This window comes from Mesitornis unicolor, unplaced genomic scaffold (assembly GCF_000695765.1).
Source record: "Mesitornis unicolor isolate BGI_N332 unplaced genomic scaffold, ASM69576v1 scaffold50703, whole genome shotgun sequence".
Classification (NCBI taxonomy): Eukaryota; Metazoa; Chordata; class Aves; order Mesitornithiformes; family Mesitornithidae; genus Mesitornis; species Mesitornis unicolor.
Genome location: NW_010174965.1, coordinates 11,491 through 16,450, shown reverse-complemented (window position 1 = coordinate 16,450; position 4,960 = coordinate 11,491). Strand labels below are relative to the sequence as shown.

The following is a 4,960-nucleotide window of genomic DNA, read 5'->3' as shown; positions in this document are numbered from 1 at the left end:
AGTCAGCAGGTAGAGAGGTATTCTGGAGTAAATTGAACTCAGCAACAGCAAAATTATTAATATCATATTGGAGGTGAGAGTGTGTGAGCAAACCTGAAGACATAATGGAGTCTTGGACTGTAGCTAGGGCTTGTATTTGCATTAAATTAAGCTTAAAATTTTGGCTTATGTATGGATGTGTTTTAAACATTTATTTGGTAGTTTTAGGAGTAGATAGAAAATACAGTACAGCATGGTGTATCTCAGTTGAACAGTTCCTATTAGAACTTCAATTTTGTAAATTTCTCATGGTTTTATTTGATTTTTTTTGTTGTTTTGTTTTCCTCTCCCCAGCCTCAGACGTCAGTACCAACCGCTCAGTCTTCAGAGGCTACAGTACCTGATTGATTTGGGTAGAGTTGACCCCACGCAACCAATTGACTTGACACAGCTCACTAATGCAAGAGGTGTAACAGTGCAGCCTCTCAAAAGGGATTATGGTGTCCAGCTGGTGGAGGAGGTATGCATACAAGACACTTACAACTTCAGGCAGTATAAGGCCTTGAGTTTTCAGCTTTTCCATACCAGGCTGTCTGATTGTCCTTCCCCTGTTTTGGAAACATCTTTGCTTTTCTAAATCAATTTGCTGTGGGATTTCTGTGGTAATAAATCCGCTAGAGGGCACTGTGTGTCAGCAAAAAAGAGCCAGGGTGCTGTTTTAAGATCTGAGAGACTACAAAAATAATAGTTAAGGAGCACATGACAAGAGGTTGAACTGGTATTTTAGAGCAGAAGAGTAGAAAGTACTGAAAGAAATGTATGAATATTTTGGACAGGCAAACTTTTTTCGTTCAACTCAGGTGACTGAGAGTAATTTGGTTACTCATCTTGGTGCAGGGAACAGATAAATCACAATATTTTCAGGATTTAATGTTTCTTACAACTTTGCAGAGCATAAATGTATGTCCTAAAATAGAAATTTTAATGTTACTCTAATATGTGTTGAAATTTATAGGGTGCTGATATATTTTCAGCGAAAGTAAATATTGAAGTGCAGAGGGCATCTGAATTGGCAATTGCAGCCATAGAAAAAAATGGAGGTGTTATTACAACATCGTTCTACGATCCCAGGAGTTTGGGTAAGAATTTATCTTCATTTCTGACTTTTTTTGTTTTTTTTTAATGTGTGAAGATTAAATGATCTCAATCAAAGTTTCAAATGTAGTTCTTCCTGGAAAATCATCTGCTTCTGGTCTAAAATCTTCAACAACACATTGTTGTACAAACGTTGAACAGTAAAGCATCCTCAGTTTTGCTTTTTTCAACCATTCACCTGTTTAATTCTACCAGTGTTAGTAGTCATTTACCAATCAGCCAGTTAAAGAAATTCCCAGTAGCTTTGTAAATAGAGGAACTAATAAAAGATTGTGTTTTAAAATTTTTATCTTCTTTCTCGCACATTTAATAACCATAGGAAAATTCGGGGAAAAAAATCAGACTTAAAAAACACTGTGTATGTTTATCTTTTTAATTTAAAATACTTTTCCAGTTAAAGTGAGGGAATAACTAAATTGCAGAAGCTCAGAATCGTTCCAGTCAACATGGCCATTGTTTTCAGAACACTTTCACTGAAGAATGAGGCTTTGCTTTGCTTGAGGCTGCATCCTGCCTAATACTCATTCATGCACATTTTATTGACAATAATGGAGCTTTCGTGTGTGAATGAGACTGAGAACAGGAGGAATAGACATTTTTAGTGTGCAAAATATGTTTCCCTGGGCTGATAAAAGTTCCTTTTTTCCAATCTAGAAAATAATACAAATAATGAGGTTAAAATAATCTGGAATGTAATTTGCCAAATTCAGTAAAACTTCATAGTCTCACAAATTACTAAATAGGTGCCATGCCATTGATTCTTTAAAATACTTGTAGAAACACTAAATTTGACATTTGTTGTTACACTGTGTAAATAGCTGTTCAAATGCATTGCTTCTAACCTAGAAGTCAGTCCTTTAAATAAATGGCATCTTCTGGCTTAGTTATTGTGTCTCTCCATGGTAGGCTTTCTAAATGTATTAAAAGTAATGATTAATCAAGATTGTCACTAGAAATATCAGTTAAAACAGAGTTGGTTGTTTGGTTAAGTGAAACTTGGTAAACGTTTTCTCAGTCTGAACAAGAATATTCTTAACAATTTATTTTTTTGCCTGATACTTTTTAATAAGAATTGTTTAATTTATTTAACACAAAGTACAAAGTAAGGAGGTATCATTTAATGTCATTCAATATGTATTATAAAGCATCAAACCTAATTCTGTCTCATGTTTGCCCACAGAAATTTTATGTAAGCCAGTAGTATTTTTTCTGCGTGGCCAGCCTATTCCCAAGCGAATGCTTCCACCCGAAGATCTAGTCCGTTACTACACAGATGCCAAGAATCGTGGGTACCTGGCAGATCCATCTAAGGTTGCAGAAGCCAGGCTTGAACTTGCCAAGAAATACGGCTATGTCTTACCTGACATAACTAAGGATGAACTCTTCAAAATGTTAAGCGCACGCAAGGATCCTAGGCAGATATTTTTTGGTCTTGCTCCAGGATGGATCGTAAACATGGCAGACAAGAAAATTCTAAAACCAACTGATGAGAGGCTATTAAAATACTACAGCTCATGAATCCAGGACTGGAGACAACTGCAGGTGTACAGGAAACATCTGGGTATGAAATAATGGATACAAAGTGGTGTTTGTTTTTTTTAAGACTTCTGTTACACTAGACAAAACATAAATTTTTGTTTATGTAATCTTATGCTGTAGCTCTCAATTTTATTGTAATAATAAAGTATGAAAAGTCTTAACATTTGGGAACAATGTAGAGTCTGACAAAGTGTGTGTTTGGGCACTTTCTCTTGTAATGATTTGTCAGTTATTTTTTCAGACACAATGTTTTGACATTGCCTTTATTTCAGAAGACAATTCTAAAGATTAACTTGACTTAATAATTATTTTATATTTTTCCCCTCAATTTATAATCAGAAACATGCTTGTACAAAACTCATATTAGTCTTAACAATCATATTACATAGCATTATAATTTATGTTTTTATGGTATCTTGAATACCTCTAAGAGATAGACCATCTATTTCTGGAGGGGGAAAATGAAAAACAACCAGAAATAACAAAGTATGGAAGAATTCAGTAATCTTTTCAATTCCGTAACAATGTTTTGGATTTTTCCGCTGCTGTCAATAGCACTGGAGCTTGAGATGGCCCGATTTTTGTCTTATTCCTTTGCATGGAATTGAGAAAGACGGGGTGTGCAGCTTAAAAGAACTTTCTGTCTAAATTTAGAGGAAAACAAAGATAGCTATCTTAAATAAATGGCTTTTATCGTTCAAACAGAATTTAAAACTTGTCCAGACACAAATGTCGTGTCATGAATAAAAATGCATAGCAGAATCCAGAGTCATTGAATCTTAAGATGGTGACAGTAGATCGTGAAGGATGGGAATGTGATGGACAAAATAAACAATTAGGATTCTGTTTTCAGCTTGATCTCAGATTGTGTAGGTGGCAGCGCACAAATTAATGTAGATGTTGTGAAAAGTTATGAAAAAAAAACATTTTATGGTAATCAGTATTTTAATCACACCAAGTTGATACAGTCTTGAAAAATATTTTCCAACAACTGTCTTTTTCATTAATCTCTTCAGAATACTGTATTATTACTACGAAATGGTATTCTGGGTTTCATAGAGAAGCTTAGGATTGTGCATTTGGGATGATGAACCAATCAGTAAACTGAAAAATGAGAGGGGAAACTAATCTATCAGAACTTGTTCTGACACATCAGAACTTAATGGGATGCTTCATAGTTACGTGACCTTTAATGGAAGCTGAATTTGGCTTTAAAATAAGGATAATTTGGATATTGGAATGCAGGAAGTAGTCCAGAAGGACAGAACACAAGAATAAGTCTTGCTCTAGAATTTTCATGTGCCTTTGGAAGTGCCACTTGTAGTTTCCTGTAGCTGCCAAACCATTCCATCTCCTAGGGAAGGCTGTTTGCGTGCTAGAATCTCCTGTGTCTGCTGTAGGACACCTGTATTTCACCTGTGTGCCTCAAAGAGAGGGAGAAAAAAAATTCTTTCTTCTTTTTTTTTCTTTCAGGGAGTAACAAGAAGCAGGTGAATGTTGGTGTTTGTCAACCAGCCCAGATTTTTGCTCCTCTCGACAAAATTCTTTGTCAATGAATATGAACAACTGTAATCACAAAAAAAAAATAAAACAATTTTTCTAGTCTCATGCTGATTAAATAGTTTGAAATTCAGAGATTAACAATGGAAAGTCTAATTTTGGACAATTTACTCTTCAACTTCTACTTGTTAATGTGTGTTAGATGCTATCAGTAATGATCGTTCTCCTGACTTGTGGTTTAAGTATAGGTGAAACCTAGCAAAACAACGCCAATATAAAATGGGATTGTGAATAGCAGGAATTTGGTCTTAATGCCATTAACATTCACATTTTATAAAGTGCACAACACTTTTTTGGCACATTAAGAATAATGCTGTGTGCCAAAAAAAGTATAGCTAGTGTTAACTTGGATGTGAAGTAAATAACTTTCTCACTTTAGATGTATCCTGTTCTGCATCCTGATGATTGTTGGTTTGGAAACTTAAATGACAAGCAATATTTTTTTTTAAACTTTTTTTTTTCTTTTTGTTGTTACAATACTATTGCCTCCATTTGGGAAGGAGTTGGAGGTGGGGGAAGAGTATTTATTGCCTTCCCTTATTTGTGCCATAATGTTTCTGTTTTTATGAATCAATTCACAATTGTATTTTGTGGAGGTGGTGGTACTCAACAGGAAAGCTACTTAACTGGAAGTGAAGAAGGAAGTTAGTCATATTAGTGAAGACCAGAAGACAAAAGTGTTTATGTATCATTGTGTATTTTTGGGAGGAGAAGAGGGGGGGAAGGC

The 4,960-nt window shown here is 34.9% G+C and overlaps 1 protein-coding gene across 1 annotated transcript; it reads left to right on the top strand.

The window, feature by feature from the left end:
- Positions 1-333: 333 nt before the first annotated feature.
- MRPL15 (mitochondrial ribosomal protein L15) lies at positions 334-2,878 on the top strand (the record flags this gene model as incomplete). The annotated part of the gene is made up of 3 exons (XM_010181205.1): positions 334-499; positions 995-1,118; positions 2,315-2,878. Coding segments are annotated over 3 exons (628 nt in total), but the record flags the coding sequence as incomplete, so codon positions are not given.
- Positions 2,879-4,960: the final 2,082 nt, after the last annotated feature.